This window comes from Paramormyrops kingsleyae, chromosome 7, assembly GCF_048594095.1.
Source record: "Paramormyrops kingsleyae isolate MSU_618 chromosome 7, PKINGS_0.4, whole genome shotgun sequence".
NCBI classification, from domain to species: domain Eukaryota; kingdom Metazoa; phylum Chordata; class Actinopteri; order Osteoglossiformes; family Mormyridae; genus Paramormyrops; species Paramormyrops kingsleyae.
Window position 1 is genome coordinate 21691863 of NC_132803.1, and position 23138 is coordinate 21715000.

The 23138-nt window shown below is 40.9% G+C and overlaps 3 protein-coding genes across 6 annotated transcripts in view; 2 read left to right on the forward strand and 1 right to left on the reverse strand.

The window, feature by feature from the left end:
• The first annotated feature begins 276 nt into the window (after positions 1–276).
• LOC111841816 (torsin-1A-like) lies at positions 277–7034 on the forward strand. Of its 2 annotated transcripts, none has more exons than XM_023807867.2 (5): positions 277–735; positions 1866–2131; positions 2364–2539; positions 4013–4140; positions 6214–7034. In XM_023807867.2, exons 1-5 carry the CDS (start codon positions 558–560, stop codon positions 6456–6458), a joined length of 993 nt encoding a protein of 330 aa, XP_023663635.2. In that variant the 5' UTR covers positions 277–557; the 3' UTR covers positions 6459–7034. The 2 variants fall into 2 exon arrangements, with proteins under 2 accessions (XP_023663635.2, XP_072570595.1); XM_072714494.1 differs by having other exon boundaries at positions 278–735; positions 2001–2131.
• A 4305-nt stretch (positions 7035–11339) lies between these two features.
• On the forward strand, positions 11340–18089 carry LOC111841871 (torsin-1A-like). Of its 3 annotated transcripts, none has more exons than XM_072714495.1 (5): positions 11340–11397; positions 13240–13505; positions 13736–13911; positions 14133–14260; positions 16792–18089. In XM_072714495.1, exons 1-5 carry the CDS (start codon positions 11355–11357, stop codon positions 17034–17036), a joined length of 858 nt encoding a protein of 285 aa, XP_072570596.1. In that variant the 5' UTR covers positions 11340–11354; the 3' UTR covers positions 17037–18089. The 3 variants fall into 3 exon arrangements, with proteins under 3 accessions (XP_072570596.1, XP_023663761.1, XP_023663762.1); XM_023807993.2 differs by lacking the exon at positions 11340–11397 and adding an exon at positions 11865–12323; XM_023807994.2 differs by lacking the exon at positions 11340–11397 and adding an exon at positions 12645–12947.
• A 2626-nt stretch (positions 18090–20715) lies between these two features.
• fnbp1b (formin binding protein 1b) overlaps positions 20716–23138 on the reverse strand; it is a 62828-nt gene continuing 60405 nt past the window's right edge. Inside the window, exon 20 of the mRNA XM_023807827.2 lies at positions 20716–23138. Within this exon, the coding sequence (XP_023663595.2) occupies positions 23131–23138 (8 nt within the window). The 3' untranslated portion in view covers positions 20716–23130.

Genomic DNA, 23138 nt, shown 5'->3' on the forward strand with positions numbered 1-23138 from the left:
GCTCCGCAAGGGCGTAACTTTGGCTGGAACATTGTGGGGGTTGAGGTCTCCACCCATCACGGGGGATTCCCGGGGGGAAACATGATTATTGGGGGTTGTATTAGCTGGTTTTAATTTACTGGGAGGGGGCTACAATCCCCCGTAATTTACGCCCATGATGCTCCGTATTGTCTATGTGTTGTGCAAGTGCGCCTGTTTGCTTGCCTGGCGGCGCTGAGTCACGTGATGGTACAACATCAAAACACAAGAGGACCAAAGCCTGTTCTGCGTTGTGACAGCGGGGAGCGGCAATTGTGAGCGGCAGCGCTTACACAGACAGCCGGAGTTCATTTATTAAACTGGTATTGATCAATATCGATACTAACATTATTACTGATATTATCAATACTTGGACCGATCCGCCCACCACTATAGTGACTCCCGGTGTGACAGTCGGTGCGTCACTAGTGAGAACAGGAAAGTCCACCAGTTGCCTCCCCGCTTCCGTAGTTGTTTTTTGTCTTTGCACGGCGTATACTGGTTAATTTATTTTAAAAGATGTATCGTAAGCCATAAAAATGCAAAAAACATTCACTGCACTGTTTTTAGTAACGGCCGTTTTCGTTAACGTAAATGCATTTGAACCATTTACAGAAGCGAGAAAGGTTTTGGCAGAAATTGTAAAATTAGGGAAGACTACATACAGTTTTTTTCAAGAATCATGCGATGACTCGTGGATTGATTTTAATTCAACGGGTGGGTATATAATCACCAGCTGGATATTTTAGAGAACAGATAAGTAGGCCTAACTGTTTTATTTGTCCCACTAAGCCGTCTTTGTACTTTTAAGAAGTTAGCTATGGGTGGCTTGCGGTAGGTCACTATATATTAGTGACCCGTATATTTTCTTCCTGAAAGTTAAACAGACCGTCTAGTTTAATTTTATTTTTACAACAACAAAGTATGTTATTGCAGGGCTTTAGATAATGGGCTTTTCTGCATTATACGGATATTATTTTCACTCACAATTAGATAGGCAAATTATCAGTATGCCTAAAATATTAATCGGATACATATTGTATTTTAAAAGACGAGAAATTGTGAATAAAAAGGGTAAAAAGATGTTGGTGGTGTGGCGCTACTTTTGGCTGATTAATTCCGACAAGTTATTTTTGGTAAATATAGTTTTAATTTTTAGTTCAGTTCACGAATTATTTTCTTTTATTTGGTGCCCGTTTTCGTTTCAGTTTCAGTTTACCATAATCAAACTGGCCCCATCAAGCCCAATGCGCCCGAACACACACTGGCATCGTCAATCCACGTAGAATAAGCCTAGATTTCCTAAATATGTTCTTAAACAATTGTTCAAGAGATTCTAAAGTAGCAGGCTGACAATTTTATGGCTTCAATAATGGGTGTATTTAGCAGCTACAAGGACAAAAGATATTAAAAACTCTCTGTTCTAATGATAATTTAATAATCATGAATAGGCTAGTGCCTCTGTAACTTTGCAGTGTAAAACCAACTCTTTATTCTGTGACGATTTAAACTACATTACTACGTAGTAATATTCAAGAAAAATATTTGTTATAGTGAATTGAAGCCTTTTAGTAATCATAATGTTATTTTTATTAAAATAAAAAAGACGTCGATTTAAAATATTTATGGCGACGCATTTTCAGCGTCGACTAATCGCACCGGCCGTATTAAGCACTTATTTATTTGCTGACATTAATACTACTTCGTATCTTATAAAATGTTACAGTCACATCGGCTAAATGCATATTTTGTTATTTATGACACCCAGTGTCAGCTTTGACAGGTGATTGATAGTTCTTTATTTGAATAGGTAATTGATTGAAAATGGCAAAACTGTCGTATCACAGGGCTCCAAGTCGACCTTGAACAGAAGTTCTTCGGGCAGCACATAGCGTCAAAGGTTTTACTGAAGGCAATTACCGACTTTGCAAACAACAAGACTCCAAAAAAGCCTCTTGTCCTTTCACTCCATGGATTGACAGGAACTGGGAAGAACTTCGTCAGCCAACTCCTAGCCTCCAATATCTACAAAAAAGGAATGTCCAGCAGCTTTGTGCACCAGTTCGTGGCCACTCTTCACTTTCCATATTCAAGTGAAATTGACATCTACAAAGTAAGAACAAGAGGGTAATATTGGCAGATATTACACATAACCCCTGCTGAATTTGTTCTTTACTCATGTGACGCAGTGGCTGTAGTTGACTGTGAATTTGGATTTTGTATTTCAGTACCAATCAAGCTATGATAACTTCCAGGTTTCACATTGTAGTGCACGTGTCCATCCTGACTCTCTCCAGGCTTTCACTGACATGCATTTCTCCTGCTTTCCAATGGTGTTTACGTAGACCCAACTGCAGCAGTGGATCAAAGGGAATGTGTCCAGTTGTGCTCGCTCTATGTTTATATTTGATGAAATAGACAAGATGCCCCCTGGACTTATTGACAGTATTAAGCCATTCCTGGATTACTATGACAACCAGGATGGTGTGTCCTATCGACGCACTATTTTCATTTTTCTTAGGTGAGTAACTTAAAGAGAATTCCTTTGTTTGTCTGCCTCTACCTTTTATTTGTCTACTGTTGTTTGATTTCTCTGGTATGCATGTGTCACACCCTGCTCGTCCAATCTTCCTGTGTGCCACGCCCCCTCCTTAGCCTCGTGTGGAATCCCCGTGTCCTCAGCTGTTTCGAGTTGTTTTCATTAGTCCTGTATATTTAAGTGCGCGTCAGAGTATGTTTCACTAGTCCTGTCATTTACGTCTCAGCCTCGTTCGTGTTCATGTTTCCAATGTGTTCATGGTTTACCCCTATTCCTGGACTCCAGTGCCTACCTGCCCGTCGTGCCCTCAGCGTATTGTGGCAGAATGCAGTCAGATGAGGTGTCTTCTCTTAGTCGAGTCCGGTCAAACCCGTTTATAGGTTTTAAAAATGAAGTGCTTAAATAACAAGGTACAGACTGAAATAGATAATTTTATCTTGGTAGAATATTAGTTTGAATTTATCCTACCAAGGAGAGAAAGAGGCAAAAGATTCCATCTATCAATGTCCTCTATGAGCTTATGAAGTGGGGAGTAATTTTCATCTAGCAAATCTTCAATATTTTAACTATTCTAATTATTGTACAAAAAAAAACAGAGACCAGTCTTCAGCCACTGTCAAAAGATAAAGATAAAGCAAAAAATACAGTATTAGGCTTTCAATAGACTCAACATTAAAGGAACCAGTCTCATTCGTAACAAATTCAGTCTGAAACCTGTCCACTCCATTCATCCAGCATTCAAATAAGTGCTGCTGTAGAACTCATCTGCTTCCTTAGGAGAGGAAAAGAGAAGAATCCTTCACTCATGGACGATCCTCATTTGACAAGGCTGAGGATGGAAGCCGCGGTAGATACCTCTGTCCATGAAGAGCTTTCTCACGGTGTTGAATTCGCGACGCTGTCAAATAGTCTCCGATGAGAGGTCTTCAGTAAGATATACCCTTGCCCCCTCATGGATGATTTCGCGATTCCTAAAAGAGCGAAAGACTGATTCCCTCTCCTGAAACTTAAGAAATCTGACGAGCACAACTCTATGCTGGTTTGGCTTTATTGGAGCTAGCATGCGATGAACTCCAGCGTGAACGATACATCCGATGACATTCCGAGCCACTGTGGAAGCATGGTGTTTACAAAGTCCAAAAGAGGACGTGAACATGAAGTTAGCAATTTCGGTTTTTCTGTCACAGTTTTGCGTTTTCTTGTAAAAATTTCACACTGTTTACTCACTGGTGTAGTAGACATAATCCCACTGAACAGTCTTAAAGTTTACATTATTTTCAGGGTTTTTAGAGTTAGTTTTATGCACGGAGTGTTTTACTGAACTCGCCATCCTGCACCGGAGCCATGTGACCCCCTTGTGTTTGTTTTTGAGGTTTGGCATTTTCATGTGCATTTTTTATTTAAGAGCTCAGTTCAGTGAAAATAAGTAGGAATGGCTTCTTATCATTTGTACAGTCATGCAGGTGGAGAGAGAATTAAGCAGGTTGCCTTCGAATTCTGGGAAAATGGAAAAGATCGGGAAGAAATTCAACTGTCAGACCTAGAAGAAAAGGTGCCTCTTGAGGTGTTCAACAACAAGTACAGTATGTTACTTTATCTTTTACTCTTAGTGTCCTTTTGGTTTTCTTTTTTTTTAGTGCATGTCATATTGTGTCATTATTTTGGGGTGTAGTGTGTGGCTTAACAGGTTAAGCTTCTGGGTGAATGATTAGAAGTTAGCTGTTTCAAGTCCATAATCACATCTCCGTTGGACACTGACCCCCCACCCTGCCCCAGGCCTGACCCTGCATTCAGACACCAGTATTGTTCGTAAATGTGTTCTTATAATGATGAATCATATTCTCCTCGTAAATCGAAAGGACATGCTAGTTGTTCTTAATTAGCATATATCAATATCCTGCCAATTCCAATAAAAGAGCCTGAAGCCTTCCAGGGTTAGTGTGCATACAAAGAAATCACAAATACAAATTAATAAGAAAAGTTGAGAGAGAAGTCAGGATGAAGTCAAATGAAAATCTAAAGACTGTGGAACTCCACCTTCTGAAGTTTCCTATGCTTGAACAGCAAACAGGTCATATTTAGTAGCATTAGTAGTGGATATAAAATAACACAAAGATGTATGGGATGCTGTTACTCATTCTGTAGTAATTATTAATTGCTAAGTATTAATAGTCACAAAATATTTTAATAATTATAAAATTATATTTATAGTTTAATAATTATTTAAAATTGTAGTTATTAAAGTGTTTTTTAAGACTGCAGTAACCCCTTCACATTCGCAAACGTTCAGCAGTATGGAAATTCGCATATAATACTTGGGCACCCATAACTTCAACCCAGAACAGCCTGCTATCCTAAACAGTAACATAAAGATTCTATTTATTACCAGTTTCTTAAACAGTACTGTACACCCTGCATGTCAAATAGTCATTTCCTATCTAGACCTTTTTCTATAATATACAAACCCTCTATGCCCATGTATGTACACAGTTATTACTGCACGCTCTGGCAGCACTATGTTTAGGACCCATTATTATAAATGCAAATAAAATGGCACTGAAATGTTACTGCAAGAAACGCGAGATTCCACGGTCACAGAGACAACGTGTGAGTGAGGCTGGTCGCAAGACAAATATGTACGGCATGTCCAAGATAAGACTTTTACTATTATGTATCTGTCACGTTCGGCTTGGAGGCGAGCAGGGAAGCAGGCGAGAGCAGCCAGGAAGTCAGGTAAACGGGTTTATTTGTCACGAACGGACTGACAGGTACGGACATCAACGGACACTACAATGACGGATCTAGCATACATGGGGAGACGCGGACTCATATACACAGGACAAGGCAAAAGAAACAGGAAACAGCTGGGCACGATCGGGGAAGCACACGTGGATAATGAGGGGGCGTGGCACACACTAGGAGCGGACGGAGCGGGGCGTGACAGTATCAGTAATATTTATATATTTAATGATTTATGTGATCTGTATCATTTTCAGTATTGTTTTTTGGCTTACGTGTCATCTGTGTGTTTCTGTGATCTTTCAGCAAGCTTCATAATATTTGTTAAATTCCTCACGTCCTACTCGCAAATAACTGAAACTCTGAATGTCAAGTTTGCAAATGTGGAAGAATTACTGTATCATAAATGATCATGTTATTGTAGTTTAAATCTTATCACACAACTAGAATTGAAGAAAACACGATAAGCAATTCTTTCACGCAAACTTGTGAGCACTCAAATGTGCATGGGTGTGGTCCTGCGTGTGTATAAATTCTATTCTTACCTAAGAACAAATCCAAAATAAAACATTGATGTATGTCTGAATATTTGTGAAGACTGTGTGAGTCAGCTTTTCTTAAAAAAAGAAAAGGCCCACTGATCCTGATGAATAGTATCACTGACATTCTGCCGGGTGGCTACTGAAAGGATTCCCTGATGTAGCCAATGTGCTGCCCTGTTTTGGATTTGGGGTTTTTGTTCAGTGAATGTTTCACATGTCCTCGTCTCTTATGCAGAACAGCTGCTCAGTTACCCTGAAGCGTATCCTAGAAAGCACTCGGCACGCAGCTATGGACATGCTCCGTGGAATGCTAGTCCTTTGTATTGTTTTGCCATCACATCTCATGGTGCTATCTGTTTCTGTATGTCTCTCCAGGTGGGTTGTGGCACACCAGCCTGATTGATAAATACCTGATTGACTTCTTCATCCCATTCCTACCTCTGGAATACAGACACGTCCGCTTGTGTGCCCTGGCAGAGATGGCCATTCGGAACATGGAACCTGATGAAGACATTGCAGATAAAGTAGCTAAAGACATGATGTACAGCCCACAAGAGGAGAGGGTATTCTCCTCTAAGGGCTGCAAAAAAATTGCAAGCAAGCTGGTGTACTACAAGTAGGGCAGTTGGCTATAAAGACAAAAAGACTAGAGTAATGATATGAGTTTACATTTGGCTTCTTACTTGAAGGATGCAGATTTGTCACATCTGAAGATCTGCGTGACCAATGCAGAGGCCAGTTGACCTTGGACCCCTAGTGTGTTTTTTCTCCTTGGGAGTTTTTGGTTCCTTTCCTCCATTGTTGTCTGGCTTTCTTTCTTTAATTTCTTTCCTTCCTTTTCCCCGCTCTGTGTTACTCTCTCTAATGATGTTTAATGTATCACAACATATCACAACATATCATGCCTATATAAAAAGGCACTATATAAAAATGAATTGAATATTTAAAAAATATATATTTTTCTAAAAATATAAACTAAACAATGTGAGCAGTGCTGGGGCATTTATGTGCACGTACATTTTATGCAAGAAATTAAGATGATCTTTTACACAGATAATATTTCTTTGTCATTTATAAAGCCAATATCACTCGCCCACCAGAGCAGTACGGTATCAGATTTTACAGTGATTTTAGTGAAATTCAGTCTGTACTACAATTGACTATACTTATCCATTAAAAAGGGAACATTCAAAACACTCAATTTTCAGATTCTGGAAAGTAAAAAGAGTAGCATTTGCTGGCTTTGCCAGATTTATCAAGTAAAAGTTAAGGGCAAACACAGGTGACTGACACTTCCTGGCAGGTCCTACTACTATAAATTCTCTGGTTAATCCATAGTTTGGTCCAGTGCTAGGATAATTATCTGTACCCCTAATATCAAATTGTTCCTTATAAAAAGCAGCGTTGCAATGTTTACTGAAACAACTGTGCAAATATTGATTTTCAAATTCGATATTTTAAAAGATGGCAATAAATTTGCTGTAAATTCATTTTCTTGCTCTAAGCCGACTAAAAAAAACTCTAATTAGTTGTTTATAATGCCATTTTACAATCGAACCTTAAGAAATCATTCACAACCTCCTGTAATTCATCACAAATGTGACAGTAACTTTTTCAGTAAAAGGCTACAGTAATGCTTTTCTTCTCGACAATGCTAGTCTGTGCAAATACAGTCGCTTTCAGTCGCAAGAAGGGACTGATTAACTTGAAAGATATTTTTGACACTTAGTTGAATTCATTCTGCTGAAATGTAATCAAAAGTCACAAAAATCTCACCACTCACTCTACACCCCGTATGTGCAGTACAGCTAACAAGTCGTACAGCCAGAAGGCCCCCCCACCCCACCCCACCCCACCCCACCCCACCCATCTAACTCTGGCTAGGAAAATCCTACAGGAACCAAACTTGCACCAGTTACTGATATTTGTCCCTTATTTATGGTGTAGAAAGTATTTTGGGCTGGGCCATAAGGAAAAGATTCTAGGTGGGGGGGGGGCATTTTATAGCAGGCCACCTTGCCACAAAATGCCCCCTCCTGTCTAACTCTGGCTGGGAAAATCCTAAAGGCACCAAACTTGCGCCAGTTACTGATATTTGTCCTTTATTTATGCCGCAGAAATGATTTCTTTGGAACATAAGGAAAACATTCTAGGAAGGTGGACATTTTATAGCATTTCATTATCTAAAAAAAGAAAAAAAAAATCATAAACTTTCTCAATAACTTTGTTTTTAATCAAAAAGAATAAAATTAACAGTAACAACATATAAATAAATAAATATGACATTCGTAATAAATAAAAATTATGTGGAGCAATTATTAAATTAACACTTCAAAAAATTTTCATCGAACAGTTAACGCAACAAACAACTTTTTTTTTAATCAATAACAATAAAATAGAAGGTCCTTAACTCATAGAAGGTCCTTAACCCATCAGCAGGACCAGTATCTGCTCCGTTGTGCAAGGAGGAACAGAATGAGCACTGCCAGAGCCCTACAAAATGACCTCCAGCAGGCCACTGGTGCGAATGTCTCTGACCAAACAATCAGAAACAGACTTCATGAGGATGACTTGAGGGCCCGACGTCCTCTAGTGAGCCCTGTGCTCACTGCCCGGCACTGTGGACCTCGATTGGCATTTGCCGTAGAATACCAGAATTGGCAGATCCGCCACTGGCACCCTGTGCTTTTCACAGATGAGAGCAGGTTCACACTGAGAACATGTGACAGATGTGAAAGGGTCTGAAAAGTCGTGGAGAACGTTATGCTGCCTGTAACATTGTCCAGCATGACCGGTTTGGTGGTGGGTCAGTGATGGTCAGGGGAGGCATATCCATGGAGGGACGCACAGACCTCTACAGGCTAGACAACAGCACATTGACTGCCATTGGGTATCGGGATGAAATCCATGGACCCATTGTCAGACCCTTCGCTTGTGCAGTGGGTCCTGGGTTCCTCCTGGTGCACGACAATGCCCGGCCTCATGTGGCAAGAGTATGCAGGCAGTTCCTGTAGGATGAAGGAACTAATAGCATTGACTGGCCCCCACGCTCGCCTGACCTAAATCCAACAGAACACCTCTGGGACATTATGTTTCAGTCCATCCGACGGCACCAGGTTGCACTTTAGACCGTCCAGGAGCTCAGTGATGCCCTGGTCCAGAACTGGGAGGAGATCGCCCAGGACATCATCCGTCGTCTCATTAGGAGGATGCCCCCATGTTGTCAGGCATGCATACAAGCACGTGGGGGCCATACAAACTACTGAGTACGATTTTGAGTTGCTGCAATGAAATTTCGGCAAAATGGACTAGCCTGCCGCATCATTTTTTCACTTTGATTTTTGGGGTTTCTTTGAATTCAGCCCTTTGTAGGTTGATAATTTTCATTTCCATCAAACAATGTAGCATCTTTTCATTCCTAACACATTACCTAGTCCATATCAGTATAGATATCCAGCATGATTTTTTTTCCCCATTGAGATCTGATGTGTTTTCAAAGTGTTCCTTTAATTTTTTTGAGCAGTGTACTTTAAATCACATCCGTGATGGTCTTTGCTATTTTAATAGTAAACTTTCAAAGTAGACAGTGACTAAAAATATAAAAATATCTTCCTGTTCATTTTTTTTCCCAATTACAGTCATTGCATTTCATGTTTCACCTTTGTAATATGCGTACGCTTTTATTTTACAGTAAAATACCGTTAAAACAGACTTCAAGGGACCTGGCAAAACAGTCCGTTACATACAGAGTTGCTGTTTGCCCAGAACACAACTACAGGACACCATTTACTCATGCCACACCTCAGCAGACACACTTGTGGTATAGATTATTATATTGTACATGTAGTAATCCAACTTTACCTGACCAGATGCGTAGATCCACATTTACAGCTGACATCGCAGCCTTCCTATAATGATAGATGACATGCGGGTGCTACCACCTGAGGAAGTTCTCCCCTTCCCAATCGCTCAAGTTGGTTACGCCCAATAGACCGACTTTTAGCCTACAGATTAACTTGGTAAAATAGCAGTTAGCGTAACAGTATGGAAAAAAAGAGACCAAGGGGGGGAGCCTGAAAAGGCCAGGCTAAGAAAAAAAAGCGTTGGAGGAGGATGCGGCCAAATGTGCCAAAATCAGAGAGATTTTTACAAAAGAACGAAAAGAACTGGCAGCATGTAAATGTGGTTAACCTGTTGCAAAATATTAAACCAATTCAAATATTAGCGTATTTCTATAGCTTATCATGACGAATCAATGTGTGCGCAAATGTAATTAAAAAAATGTATATATAAAAAACTAAAGCACAAGTGACCATTTAACCATTTGTAGTTTCTGACCAGTAGTCCCCTGTCAGTCGGTGTTCTGCCACCGCGGTTGTTCTGCCAAGAATGAGGGACTGATGAGCAGTGATGATGCCAGGACGGTGGAGGGGGCAGGTATTATATATGAATTAAAGTTACTTAATTTAAATCCACATACAGTGATCCGCCGCTGTATCGCGAATTTTCCCCCGACGCATCACAGTTCTCTGCGTATTGCATACCTTGCTTGTGGCCCTATATTATTGTGAGCAAACCTTTTGTGAACTTTTCGCTTTGTTTTAAGCCCTATGATTTAAGGCTTAAACTACAAAGAAATGTTTGTTTATATGGTCTGTCTATATCGCGGATTTTCACCTATCGCTGATGGATCTAGAACGTAACTTCAGGCAGCTGTTGCCGTTATAGATGGCTACTGTTATAGATATTATGTTATTCTTGTTTAAGCCATTTACAGGTAAAAATTTGTATAGTGCAATATACCTCACATGTGAAGAACTTGTGTTTCGTTCATATTTGAAAAAAGCAAATAAAACCAATAAGAAGTGAAGTATCGCCTCATTTATCCAGTTTTCACTTTCCTGAAAAAAAAGTGGGCTGGACATGGACATGAAGCTCCCGGAGCTGCAGCCGGAAATCACTACAGAGAGCAGTGGGGACGGCACAGCATTACATACGGTACGGGAGCTCCTCTGCACGTAGCCAGAAATCACTACAGAGAGGAGTGGGAACGGCACAGCATTACAGAACGGTATGGGGGCTCCTCTGCCCACAGCTGGACATAACTACAGAGAGTAGTGGGGACGGCACAGCATTACAGTACGGTACGGGAGCTCCTCTGCACACAACTGGACATCACTATAGAGAGCAGTGGGGACGGCACAGCATTACAGTACGGTATGGGGGCTCCTCTGCAGATAGCCGGAAATCTCTACAGAGAGTAGTGGGGACGGCACAGCATTAGAGTATGGTACGGGGGCTCCTCTGCACCCACCGGAAATCACTACAGAGAGCAGTACGGTACGGGGGCTCCTCTGCCCACAGCCGGAAATGACTACAGAGAGTAGTGGGGACGGCACAGCATTACAGTACGGTACGGGAGCTCCTCTGCACACAGCCAGAAATCACTATAGAGAGTAGTGGGGACGGCACAGCATTACAGTACGGTACGGGAGCTCCTCTGCCCACAGCCGGAAATGACTACAGAAAGTAGTGGGGACGGCACAGCATTACAGTACGGTACGGTACGGGAGCTCCTCTGCCCACAGCCGGAAATGACTACAGAGAGTAGTGGGGACGGCACAGCTTACAGTACGGTACTGGGGCTCCTCTGCCCACAGCCGGACATCACTACAGAGAGTAGTGGGGCATTACAGTATGGTTTGGGACATTCCCTACTTTATGATTTTTTAATTCTTTATTTCATTTAATTTCATCTTATCTTCCAATGTTGAGAGAATTGTTTTCCAACTTATCCTTTCATTGTTATGTTGACCCTGTGTTAACATACAAGATAAGTCACTGTATAACAGGGACGACCCTAAAACAAATGTTTGTCTAGTGCTATCGTGTGTTTTACAAGATCATCAAACAGACAAGGTTAACTTTGAAAATATTATATGTTGGCAAAAATCTATTTCTGAACTTCGGCCCGATGATGCCAAAAAACACACAGAAGAAACATAACCTTTCACTGATAATCGTGGTCGCAGTGACGTCACTTTCACTCGCCAAATCCAGCGCGCTGCATCGTAGCAAACGTTAAGTACATTTTATACAAGGATATGTTATCAAGTGTAATGTGAATGAACGACATGGTTTTGACCGCGCAGGATTCTAAACTGAATACAAGAGTGTACAATATTTTTTAATTACTTAAAGCGATCATTCGGTCTTCTGCTTAAACACTTCAGTTCTGAGTAAAGTAAGAATAATTTCCAAAGGTTTGTCGCACAAAGAAAGTGGAATGCAGTCTCGGACAAGACTCGTCTTTTTGACCTGGGTCTTCTCTAATCTAATTTTAACCGCGGCAATCGAGCCTATTAGTACGGGCATCGCCGTGGGGATGGCAGCGGCTCTCACCGGCCTCCTGGCCAGTTACCAGAATGTGTTTTACTATTTCCAAGAGTGCTGTAGACCGGAATGGATTTCATTTAACAGAACAGGTAGGACATTTCTAAATACAACCAGATCTAATCCTCACCTCCTATACAAAACTGTATGTAGTCTGTTTTGGTATAATACGTCTCCCAGCAAATGTATACAACCTCAGCTCATTATTTTTCGTAATATGTTGTTCCATCGGAGTCGTTCATTCCCTGTTAACATGATTATTAGTCTGCACGTCTTCCATATAACGCGTTTTGATGCAAGTCAGCTTTACAGGATCGTTCGTGTCCCTAATGCAGGCCTAAATATTATGTGTAACGACAAGTCCCAGTGTCGCGAGGCTGGTCGGTCGCAATAATGACGATTTCCGGTGTGACAGTCTGTGCGTCACCAGTAAGGACACGGAAGTGAACGGTTGGCTCCCCGCTTCCGTAGCTGTTTTTTTTGTCTATGCACGGCGTATACCGATTACTTTATTTTAAAAGATGTATTGTAAGTCATAAAAATGCAAAAAACATTAATTGCATGGTTTTTACTACCGGCCGTTTTCGTTAACGTAAATGCATTTGAACCATTTACAGTATCGGTTGTTTTGGGAGCTAGTGCACTGTTAGGGAAGACAATATACAATTATTTTCAAGAATCGTGCAGTGACCAATGGATTGGTTTCAATTCAACGGGTGGGTATAATCCCCAGTCGGTAATTCAAATTAGAGAACACGTAACTTGCTGTTTCATTTGACCCACTAACCCGTCTTTGTCCTTCTTGAAACGTTAACTATGGGTGGCTTGCAGTACTATTTATTTGCTCACGTTAATGCTGTGGGCAAATATATATATATATATATGACACCCAGTGTCACCTTTAACGGGTGATTGATACTTATATGACACCCAGTGTCACCTTTAACGGGTGATTGATACTACTTTATTTGAATCGGTCATTGACTGAAAATTTCAAAACTCTCACAGGGCTCCAAGTGGACCTTGAACAGAAGCTCTTCGGGCAGCACATAGCGTCAAAGGTTTTACTGAAGGCAGTTTCTGGCTTTGTAAACAACAAGAATCCCAAAAAGCCTCTTGTCCTTTCACTCCATGGATGGACGGGAACTGGGAAGAACTTCGTCAGTCAACTCATAGCCTCCAGTATCTACAAAAAAGGGATGTCCAGCAGCTTTGTGCACCAGTTCGTGGCCACTGTTCACTTTCCACATTCACGTGAAATTGACATCTACAAAGTAAGAACAAGAGGGTAATATTGGCAGATATTACACATAACCCCTGCTGAATTTGTTCATTAGTCATGTGACACTGGCTGTAGTTGACTGTGAATTTGGATTTTGTATTTCAGTACCAATCAAGCTATGATAACTTCCCGGTTTCACATTGTAGTGCACGTGTCCATCCTGACTCTCTCCAGGCTTTCACTGACATGCATTTCTCCTGCTTTCCTATGGTGTTTACGTAGACCCAACTGCAGCAGTGGATCAAAGGGAATGTGTCCAGTTGTGCTCGCTCTATGTTTATATTTGATGAAATGGACAAGATGCACACTGGACTTATTGACAGTATTAAGCCATTCCTGGATTACTACGAGATGCTGGATGGTGTGTCCTATCGACAAGCAATTTTCATTTTTCTTAGGTGAGTAACTTAAATAGAATTATTTTGTTTGTCTGCCTCATCCTTTTATTTGTCTGCTGTTGTTTGACTCTTCTGGTATCCTTGAATTAAAATTTTGTGCCATTCCTTTTACGTCATCGTGCTTGTTTTTGAGGTTTGGCATTATCTGCATTTTTGAGTTAAGAGTTCAGTTGCTGGGTTCAGTGAAAATCAGCATAGGTGGTTTCTTATCATTTGTACAGTAATGCAGGTGGAGAAAGCATTACGCAGGTGGTCCTGGATTTCTGGAAAAATGGAAAAGATCGGGAAGAAATTCAGCTGTCACACCTAGAATCAGCAATGTCTCTTGAGGTGTTCAACAACAAGAACAGTATGTTACTTTATCTTTTATTATTAGCGTCCTTTTCATTTTTATTTATTCATTGTGTCTTATTACTTTGGGGGGGGCAGTGGCTTAGCAGGTTAAGCTTCTGTGCGCCCTCCTCCCCCCAGGTCACTGGGTAAATGACGACGAATTCAGGCACCAAAATTGTTCTTATTATGTGTTCTTATTATGATGAATCCATTTGTTCTTGTAAATTGAAAGGGCACGCTAGTTGTTCTTAATTAGCATTGGTAAACGCCCGGTTTAATAGTTTAATAATTATTGTAATCATTAAACAGTTTTTTGAGACTACAGTAACCCCTTCACATTTGCAAGCATTCGGCTCAGAAGATCCCCGGCAGTGTGGAAATTCGCATATAATACTTCAACCCACAACAGTCTGCTATCCTAAACAGTATGGAAGATTATAAGCACAAAAATTGAAATGGCAATTCATTTTGCAATTGGCAATTCAATATTCAATCAGAGGACGCATTTGTCATTTCAATATTTAATCTGAACATGTAATTTTTAAATACATTTTGCAATTGGCAATTCAATGTACAAAGTGCTTATGCAATCCTTAATTCATTTAAAAATATTTTGAATAATAAATAGAAAAACAAGGCACTGAATTGCATTTCGTATTACCATGGGTTTTTTGCCTTTTTATTCAAATGCAATGGCATCCCCGGCAATTGCATTGCATGTTGGGGGGGGGAAACTCAATTTGCAATTCCCAACTGTCAGACCGCTCATCAAGGCGGACCTTCATTAACGACGTCACTTCCTTGTTTAGGGCCTCATCAGCATTCAAAGGATTTGTTCGTTTAGAGAGTAATGGCGACAGAAGAGCCTGAAGCAAATATTTGTGCCTTAGCAGATGACATGGAAAACAATCGGGTATCGGCAATAGATGTGTTTGATAGGTTGCTTTTGCTCTCACAGAGGGTAGAGGAACTTTCCATCTTAACTGGACTTGACACGGGAAGCGTGCAAACTAATCTAAGCAGTCAGTGAGGCGCAGAGTGGGGAGACCCGCCATCGAGATACCTGTGGTGGCCATTGAGGGCTACCTCTATGGGCTGATGTTTGTGCTACTAGAAACTGAATATGAAAATAAAGAGTATACCTCAAGTAACAAGAGGAGCTTAAATCCGAAGCTCCACTTGTTAAAATAAAAGTGTTGGCACAATAAGGCACCCAGACTAACATCCTGCTTGCTTAACTGCCGACACGACAGGGGGGAAAAAAAAAAAAAAAAAAAAAAAGAAACTGAATATGAATTGTGTATACTTGAATCTGCAGTTGTCGCATTAAAAAAACTCAATCTGAGTTTATTAGTTGTATCTGAATTCAGTTCGCAAATTCAATTTCAACTTATTGAGGAAAACTTATCGACCACAGGTTCACAATGCAACTCATTTCCACTTTTACACACGCATGCACACGCACATACTTGCGCAGCCCCTCCCCTCCTCTCAATACCCACTAAACGCATTTGCGCTGGTTAGCACACACATACTGAGTTGGCTGATCATGGCATATGCTGCAATTGAAGGCATTTCGCAAGCTGCTTTAGTAAAAAAAAAAAATTACGCAAAAGTGCCGTTTGGAAGTATTTTGCAGATGAGCATGAAAAGGCTAAGGATGTTGATAAGCCTCTATACAAACAGTGCTACAAAGTTGTGGCGACGAACTCAAGTAGCACGTCAAACCTGGCGAAGCATCTTAAAAACCAACATCCCGGTCTTTACTGACCTCGCAAAATTTCTCTTAAAGCTTGCGTTCCAGCAACACTGAACTATAAAACACATAAAAAATGTTAACACCTTAACATTAGCCGTTTATCTATAAGCAGTTAGCCAACAAACACGTTAGCCATATGTTATCATTAAGGTAGCGGATAGGCGCAATGGCTACTAATAAAATAATATAGTTAATGTGGGAACAATGCAAAATGTAAAACAAAAATGTGTCCTGTAAAATACTCTAAAATGTGGTAAACGCCCAGTCATACTTTTAACAAAAAAAAAAACATCGTATACCGTGATTCCGATATAACTTAAAAAAATACCGTGATATAAATTTTTGGTCATACCGCCCAGCTCTACCGTGAATGTCAAGTTTAAATTTTATAATATCATACAACTAGAATTGAAGAAAACACAATAAGCAATTCTTTCGCGCAAATTTGTCAGCACTCAGATGTGCAAGGGTATGCTCTTGCATACGTGTATATTCTATTCTTACTTAAGTACGAATCCCAGATAAAACATTGATGTCTGTCTGAATATTCATGAAAAAAACATTGGTGAATGAGGCCCACTGATCCTGATGAATAGTATCACTGACATTCTGCCGGGCGGCTTCTGAAAGGATTCCCTGATGTAGCCAATGTGCTGCTCAGTTACCCTGAAGCGTTTCCTAGAAAGCACTCGGCACGTGGAAGTGGACATGCTCCGTGGAATGCTGGTCCTTTGTATTGTTTTTCTTTCAACTCTCATGGTGCAATCTGTTTCTGTATGTCTCTCCAGGTGGGTTCTGGCACAGCAGCCTGATTGATAAAAACCTGATTGATTTCTTCATCCCATTCCTACCTCTGGAATACAGACACGTCCGCATGTGTGCCCTGGCAGAGATGGCCATTCAGAACATGGAAAAAGACGAAGACATTGCGGATAAAGTCGCCAAAGACATGGTGTACAGCCCAAAAGACGAGAGGGTATTCTCCTCTAAGGGCTGCAAAACAATCACAAGCAAACTGGAATACTACAAATAGAGCAGTTGGCTAAAAAGACAAATGGGCTTAATATTTGCTACCACAAAGGCCTCTTGTTTGAAGATGCTGGCCAGGAGGAATCTGCAGGTTGGACAGAGAAAAAACTGGACCTAGAGGAATGATACGCATTTACATTTGGCTTCTTATTGGAAGGATGCAGATTTGCCACATCTGAAGACCTGAGTGAAAAATGAAGAACTTCACTAGACATTATTTCCGACCTAATTAAAACTAGCAGTGCAGACTCTGAAATCCCCTGACATTATTTTTCTTAAAATATAAATTTATAATGTGAACAATGCTGGGGCATTTATGTGCAGCCACATTTATACAAAAATTTAACCTGATAATATCAGTTTCAGTTCTGAAAGTAATTTTTCATTCATCTTCATTAAGCCAATATCACTCGCCCACCACAGCACTAAAGTATCTGATTTCACTGTGGTTTTAGTGAAGTTAAGTTAATTCTACATTTTGCTGTGGTTATCCATTAAAAAGGGAACATCCAAAACACTCAATTTTCAGATTCTGAAAAGTAAAAAGTACCATTTGTAGCTTTTGCCAGATTTATCAAGTAAAAGTAAAGGGCTAACACGGGTGACTGACACTTCCTGGCAGGTCCTACTACTATAAATTATCTGGTTAATCCATAGTTTTGTCCAGTGGTAAGATAATATAATAATATGAAATTGTTCATTCCAAACAGCAGTGTTGCAATGTTTACTGAAACCATTGGCAAATATTGATTTTCAAATGCAATATTTTTAAATTACTTAAGGTTTGCGATAATTGAGCTGGATTTGGAACTAGAGATTAAATATTCTTTCGACTGATTGTCAACGAATGTTCAGCTAATCTTCTGCCTTTTGTGTTTAGATACTGTTATCGAAAATCTCTTTCATATGTTGATCTCAAAACGGTCACCTGTGTACTAAAAGAATTATTTTTTTTTTAATCATGGGATGTAATTTTATTTTTCCTTGAATATGGTGTTGGTTTTTTCTGAATAATAAATATATGATCGGTCATTAAAACTCATTTTACATCTTGGAAGGTGATGGATACATGAAAGTATGTGTCTCAGTGTCTCCTTAAGAGGAAGCGATCCTTGAGTGGATGTGACTATAGCTCAGGAAAGTCAGGGTAAATGCTGTCCTTTTGGGGAGCTCAGGGTAAATGCTGTCCGTTTGGGGAGCTCACTGATGCTTTGCTCCAGAAAATGTCTGATTCAGGTTTACAGCAAGAATGAGGAACCATCATGGTATTCAGACTAGAAAGGAGGGCTGTCTGATTGGCAGCTGCCCTTTGTCACCGATTCTGTTCATAACTTTCATGGACAGAATTTCTAGGTGCAGCCAGGGCGTTGAGGGTGTCTGGTTTGGTGACCTCAGGATTAGGCCTCTGCTTTTTGCAGATGATGTGGTTCTGTTGGCTTCATCAGACCGTGACCTTCGGCTCTCGCTGGGACAGTTCGCAGCCGAGTGTGAAGCGGCTGGGATGAGAATCAGCACCTCCAAATCCGAGCCCATAGTCCTCAGCCAGAACAGGGTAGAATGCTCCCTCCGGGTCGGGGAGGGGGTCCTTCCCCAAGTGGAGGAGTTTAAGTATCTCGGGGTCTTGTTCACGAGTGAGGGAAAGATGGAACGGGAGATCGACAGGCGGATCGGTGCGGCGTCAGCAGTGATGTGGGCGCTGCATCGGTCTGTCATGGTGAAGAAGGAGCTGAGTCAAAAGGCAAAGCTCTCGATTTACCAGTCAATCTGCGTTCCTACTCTCACCTATGGTAACGAGCTGTGGGTAGTGAGTGAAAGAACGAGATTGCGAATACAAGCAACCGACTCAGAGTACTCAGAATAGAGCCGCTGCTCCTCCTCATTGAGAGGAGCCAGATGAGGTGGCTCGGGCATCTGCTTAGGATACCTGGACGCCTCCCTGGTGAGGTGTTCCAGGCATGTCCCACTGGGAGGAGGCCCCGGGGAAGACCCAGGACACACTGGAGAGATTATGTCTCTTGGTCGGCCTGGGAACGCCTCGGGATTCCCCCGGAGGAGTTGGATGAAGTGGACAGGGAGAGGGAAGTCTGGGTTTCCCTGCTTAGACTGCTGCCCCCGTGACCCGACTCGGACAAGCGGTAGAAGATGGATGGATTGATGGTGTTCCCCAAACAACTGTCACTTGCTGCGTCCATCTAATCTGAAGTCGTCCCAAGCTCACCACCCTGTACGATTTCTAGAAGTAGTGGATGGATCTCCTGGAAATGTGAATCTTAATAAATGTGTTTTTACCTTAATAGGCTGAGTCTTTGTTGTGACATGTAGGGTTTATACACTACTTAATTATATTATATGGATTCTGTTATTGCACTGTGACCAAAATGTTCTGTGACATAACAGAACTGTGTCAGATACACCAATGGTATATATGCACCTCTGGATTATCTATTATATTACACCTCTTGATTATATATGCACCTCTGGTTAACAGTTTTATTTTTTCATTGGTCATGATGAATTAAATCATGCGCACAAATTAGTTTAGCATTGCCAAGAAATTCTAAATTGAGCACAAGAAATGCTTTGATTACCCAAGAATTTAATGGCATTAATCAGCTTTTTCAGAATCTCATGGCTTTTCCTCGCCACACCGTTATGCCCTAGCTAACTGGAGAGACATGCTCTTCTCCATCAAACTATCAATCCTCACTACGGTTGCAGAATAAGGGAGGCCACCCTGCCCCACCTCTCAGAGTCCACGATGATAAAATATGCTGGGGGGTTTTTTGGATCTGGCCCCCCTATCAGAACAACTGGCCCCAGTCTGCCTCGTCCCTCCTCAGTTGAAGGTCTCCAGTTGCCACTGGGTGTTTCTCAGCCTATTTCCTGGAGTCTAGGGGATACAATAAACTTAAAAAACAACTATGTTCCCTGAGGACACGAGTGACCCCAGAATTTAACCTACCAAAGTGTGGGCAGACATCAAAATGTAGACTCAGCTTTTTACATATTGTCGATCAATTCAGATCAAAAACAGAAAAACGTGCAAAGAAATACTAAAGCAAAGGATATTCTTCTCCATCTGTTAAGCAGAAATGTTTTGCTCTTTATCAGCTGTGATATGTACCACTGTGTCATTCCCACTGATTCACATCATCATTGTCCAGTGATTGATTTTTAATGTAACAAATACAGCCCTAAAACAGTACAGACACTCCTCTAATTACGAACAAGTTTCGTAACTTGAAATGTACGCAACTCGTTATTCAACATCATTTCAAGGGTATACGCAAGTACAAAGAACTAGGACGCTGGGAGTACGCACGCTACGCTGCTGCGCGATGGGAGTAGCGGCCAGAAGTCATACTAGGCAGAATTGGCACGCAGAAAAAAAAAATATGTTGCGGACAGGAAACGGGAGCCCAGTGAACACAATTTGGACTTCGTGTCTGAAAGTTCGTAAGTTTAAAGTTCGTAAGCAGAGGAGCGTCTGTATTAACTGTTTCTGACTTGATCTTGATTGGGCAGCTATTTCACTGGGAAACACAGTTTTCATTCAGTTTGCACATGAAACACGCAATGGATTTTATCTAAGCAAGCATTTTCACCTAATAGCAAGTTGTCAGGAACAAGCCATTGCAGGTGTACAAAATAAACAGTGAACATGAATTGAGACAACAGAAGGCTGATGCTCCGAGATTTTTTATTTGGCACAGTTAATACAATGTAAAGTTTTCAGTGCTCAGAAACAAGCATCCCAAATGTAATGGAAAAGTGCATTTGGCAGACTTCACAAACAGAACAAAACCAAGGATCCTACTTAGCAAAGCAAATTTCTACAACTTAACAAAACTGCATTATTTTGTTTATAATTCTATTTTGTATATAGAAAACTTAAGTATTTCCACTTTTGAACAAATAAACTGGACCAGCAGAGTTCCAATAGCACCCTCTACAGGATACGGAGGGTGGCGAGGTCTGCTGTGTTGAGCTGGACAGTAGGTGTCGCATTGGTATTACTTCTGCCTTCCGTGTAAAAAAAAATGGACAGTTACAGCTATATTATCCTTCATCTTGATATACTGTCACTGTTTCCAATAATGAGCAATTCAAATCTATTTTATGCCAAAACATTTTTTGACGGCTGACTCACTGTTAACGCTATTGTTCATGTCCAGTTCTTAAATAGAGAGAAAATAAGTAAAAAGTATCCTATCACATATCTGTCCCAGACATTCAGGTCATTGCTGTTTTCTTCAAAAAACAGTCAAGCTATTCATTGAAGACTGTTTTATCTGTTAGAATTACGCTCTTAACCAGTTGAAACTGATTTATTATTAAGTGGAACTGGCAGACAGTGGTACAAATATATTCAGCTAAAATGGCTTAAATCTCTTTGACCCAGAAGTTAAAATTATAAAAATTATTAAAATCATTATGTGCCTTAAATAAGGAAAAGAACGTGGATTATGTGGATTGACAATAATGTACTGTCTGGTTCCACACAAAACAGCTTTCTCCTTGACGATAATAATAAAAAAACAACCTTATGTTGTTAATCAGATTCTTCACAGACAAAATGACATCTACTCAAATTATCAGCACAAACAATTCAGTAAGAACCTGTTCGGCTTTTCCATATCCTTGGAAAACTGGAGGTGAAACACATGAACAGGATACCTAGAAAGACATGAAGCTACCACAATAATTTGCGTTGATGCTGGGAATTTATGATTCATTGTGTTTTTTACTGCATTGACAAGGAGAGTTTTACACAGTATCCCAAAGACTAAATCCAGAGAACACGTCAGCAGTCTTTTGTGGAACACTGCTTAAATAACTTGCCAGTGATTATTATATAGACATATATATATAAAATATATTTTAATATTTATACATATATACCAGATTTTAAGGTCTTGGGATCCATAACCTTTTGGTGTCCACTGTCGAAAGTGTCACGGTGCCAGGAGATCTGATCTTGAAGAAAATTCAACACTGAAACAAGTGATCAAGCTAGAGGCAACGTAAAAAAAACCAAATAATAAAATGAAGACAGGAAAATGAAACCACAGGCACGAGACACAACAGTAGCAAATTGGTTAGGACAATGTACAGACAATGCATTAACCGAGAGGGCACACCCCCATTCAGGACTGGCAGAGGCAAAGAGAAGCATGGAATGCTTGGAGACAACGTCATTGCCTAGAGGGTCTAGCTGCACAGCGCTCACAGGAGCCAATGGCAGCAGTCTGGAGGTGGAGTTTAGGCGTGGCCAGTGGCAGGAGCTGCGACCAATGAGAATGCTGCAGGGTGAAAGTGCAGTACTGGTGCCTAGCCAATGTGACTTGGCTTCCTCAATCTAACAGATGCACAAATAATAAGTAAGCAAATACCGGAAATAGTGGCACCAGTGATACATTTAAAGCATAATTGCATTATATTGTTGGTGTTAGACCATGTAAACAGCTTTAGGGCTGGAATCACCATTACATGCTTTTGAAATGTAAAGTTAAAAAAAGACTTGGATTTTGTCCTCATTGACAAGCCGCAATAACTGTGGTCCTGCATTTGTCCTGTGACCATCCACTACTGGATGCTATTCTCCATGTCCCTAGGGGCAGGAACATCACATGATCATGAGATCAGAGCTCTTTGCCAGATATGCAAATGAGACTATGAAGCTCACAAAAGCTGAAGTTATGGCTGCAGTTTCATCTCCCACAGCTCACCCACCTGGTCCAGTCCTAAATCTGACCACAGTTGGCTGTGCTTGGAGTGGGGGGTTGTGGGAAATGGGGGGGGGGGGAGGGGTTTGAGGGTGAGCTAGCAATTTCTGTGCACAAAAATGGAGGCCAAGTTAGTACATCAAGAAGCAAGCTACACTGACATAACAAGCAGAAAGGTGGCTGCTAAATTCGTTCTGGTCCTTTTGGCAACAGACTCAGAAGCAGCACTTAGCGGACTTCAGTGTGAAGTTAGACTGAATCGCTCACAACCTGACCCCCGTTTTGCAGTATCACTGCCTAAAGACGTTTAAAAACGTAGATGGTTTTCTCCGATGGAGCTTGCCCTGCCATTCCTGTGCCAGGCCCACACTTTTAGGCAT

Bases quoted from the DNA above. Each gene is read 5' to 3' on its own strand.
- LOC111841816 (XM_023807867.2), top strand. From the start codon at position 558: ATGCAAAAAACATTCACTGCACTGTTTTTAGTAACGGCCGTTTTCGTT. The intron at 736-1,865 runs GTGGGTATATAA...GTCGTATCACAG, and splicing joins GATTGATTTTAATTCAACGG to GGCTCCAAGTCGACCTTGAA. The intron at 2,540-4,012 runs GTGAGTAACTTA...TCATTTGTACAG, and splicing joins ACTATTTTCATTTTTCTTAG to TCATGCAGGTGGAGAGAGAA.
- LOC111841871 (XM_023807993.2), top strand. From the start codon at position 12,125: ATGCAGTCTCGGACAAGACTCGTCTTTTTGACCTGGGTCTTCTCTAAT. The intron at 12,324-13,239 runs GTAGGACATTTC...AAACTCTCACAG, and splicing joins GATTTCATTTAACAGAACAG to GGCTCCAAGTGGACCTTGAA. The intron at 14,261-16,791 runs GTATGTTACTTT...ATGTCTCTCCAG, and splicing joins GGTGTTCAACAACAAGAACA to GTGGGTTCTGGCACAGCAGC.